At 46.2% G+C, this 2,023-nt stretch overlaps 1 protein-coding gene across 1 annotated transcript in view; it reads left to right on the forward strand.

Moving 5' to 3' along the window:
- Window positions 1-332: 332 nt before the first annotated feature.
- The window catches only part of LACE1 (lactation elevated 1), a 213,180-nt gene continuing 211,489 nt past the window's right edge, over window positions 333-2,023 (forward strand). Inside the window, 1 exon segment of the mRNA XM_012651169.1 lies at window positions 333-471. Coding sequence (XP_012506623.1) covers window positions 333-471 — 139 coding nt within the window.

A 2,023-nucleotide genomic window follows, 5' to 3' on the forward strand; every position in this document is an offset into this window, starting at 1 on the left:
CCCAATTCATTGAAGAGTTCGGATTCTTGGGCAGCTGGTGGTGGGTGGAGAATTGCCTCCCTCCGGCCCCCGGACGGCAGCTGCCCGCCCCGCCCCCGGCGGCGGCGCACTGAATGCTGGGAGTCGTAGTCCCGGCTGGCTGTTCCCGCAAGGCAGAAGGGCACGAGAGTCAAGCCCGCCCCGCGGGCTCCTGGAGGTCACGTTCTCTAACTGCTCCCTTTCGTTTTCTCGGGTGGAGCCTTCAGCGAGTACGGCTGGATTTGACTTTGCCACCGTCTCTCATCTAGGTTTCAATAAAGTTTTCCTCTTGCTACCCTTATACGGAGCTCAAGATGGCGGCCTCCTGGTCGCTTGTGGTTACTCTGCGTTCTTTAGCTCAGAGCCCGCTGAGAGTGAGATGTGTTGGGTGCGGGGTCTGGGCTGCCGCTCTCGCTCCTCTGGCCACCGCCCCTGGGAAGCCCCTGTGGAAAGGTCAGTGACTGTGCCATTAGCCCGCCAAGCCGACTGTGCATTTGACTGCAGGAGCTTCTGGGGTCACCTTTCCTCTGTGATCTTCTCCAGGTGCCTCCTGTTTTCACGGTTTTTCGGAGCTAGGGGCTGCTCGAAAGGAGTTTTAGTTTCTCTTGCCTTCTATATTGCCTGTTCATGAGGGAACTGGCCCAAAGTGACTTTCATTTTGAGGGTCAAAGGTCGACCCGGCGTTTGTTACCTCTCGGACATTAGAGAACTGAGACCTGGTGAGCTCAGGTGTAGGAGTGCCTGGCTTGAAGGGAGGCAAATGTGGGGTTTGAGTCCTGGGGACCCTTACCTTCTTCACCTTCCCAAGCTCTCGGGTCAGAGGAAGGAGCGGTGGATGAAGAGCCACGCCTCAGACCCCTGCAGGCTCCTCTGGCTCTTGGGATTCTGGCAACGCAGGTCCACAGCATTGTCAGATTGAGGGATCAATCCTTGGTATTCTTTTCGTTACTAGAGGCTTCGGGGGAGTGTATTTTGTCACCAGGCTTGCTTTCTTCCTGCCTTCATTCATTTAATTGTGTGTTCATTATTGAATGAATGAATATTTTGAGTAACCAAGCCCACAAGAGCTCCAGTTTTACAGCTCTATTAGTATATTCCCACCAAATTACAAGTTACTTATGTCATTGTTTCCTCAGCATTTAGCACAATGATTGGTACCATGTGAGCAGATATGATTTTTGAATGAATGAATGAAGTTATTCTCATTGTGTCCCCCATCCACATACTTATGTTTTTTCCTTTTTCTCATCTCCAGGCAACCCCTCTTACATATGTTAATAAATTGATATATCTTAATAAAGTATATACCTTAACAAATTGATTCTCATTGGCTAATTTAGCTAAAAATGTAACAACCTTTGGCCATTATCATCAATGCAGTTGAAATTATTAATAATACTAGAGCTATGATTAGGTCAATTTAGGTTTTTTTGCAAAGATCAGCATAATGCATTTAATGTATAATGAAATATTTAGGTAATGTAAGTTGTGGTTTATAATATAAAAAGTTTATTTTCTTTTTTCTTTTTGGAATGATCAATAAAAGCAAATGATAAACATTTCACACTATAGACCAGTTTTTGAGGGAAAAAAAATTCAAAAGGTACAAGAGGCCAGGCATGGTGGCTCACGCCGGTAATCCCAACACTTTAGGTGGGGAGGATCACTTGAGAACAGCCTGGGCATCACAGCAAGACCCTGGTCTCTATAAAATATTGAAAAAATAGCCTGGCATGGTGGCACTTGCCTGTAGTCCTAGCTATTCAGGAGGCTGAGACAGGAGGATCACTTGAGTCCAGGAGTTCGAGGTTACAGTGAGCTATGGTAAGGCCACTGCACTCCAGCTTGGGCAACAGAGCAAGACCTTATCTCTCTTTCAGGAAAAAAAAAAAGGTACAAGAAAGAATATGGCAAAATGTGAGACTCTTCTATCTCTATCTCTTACCTGCTTAGTTTTCCTCTTCAGAGGCAACCTCTAATACTAGTTTTTTTTTTTTTTTTTTTT

Source organism: Propithecus coquereli, unplaced genomic scaffold (genome assembly GCF_000956105.1).
Source record: "Propithecus coquereli isolate 6110/MARCELLA unplaced genomic scaffold, Pcoq_1.0 Scaffold35, whole genome shotgun sequence".
In the NCBI taxonomy this organism is placed as follows: domain Eukaryota; kingdom Metazoa; phylum Chordata; class Mammalia; order Primates; family Indriidae; genus Propithecus; species Propithecus coquereli.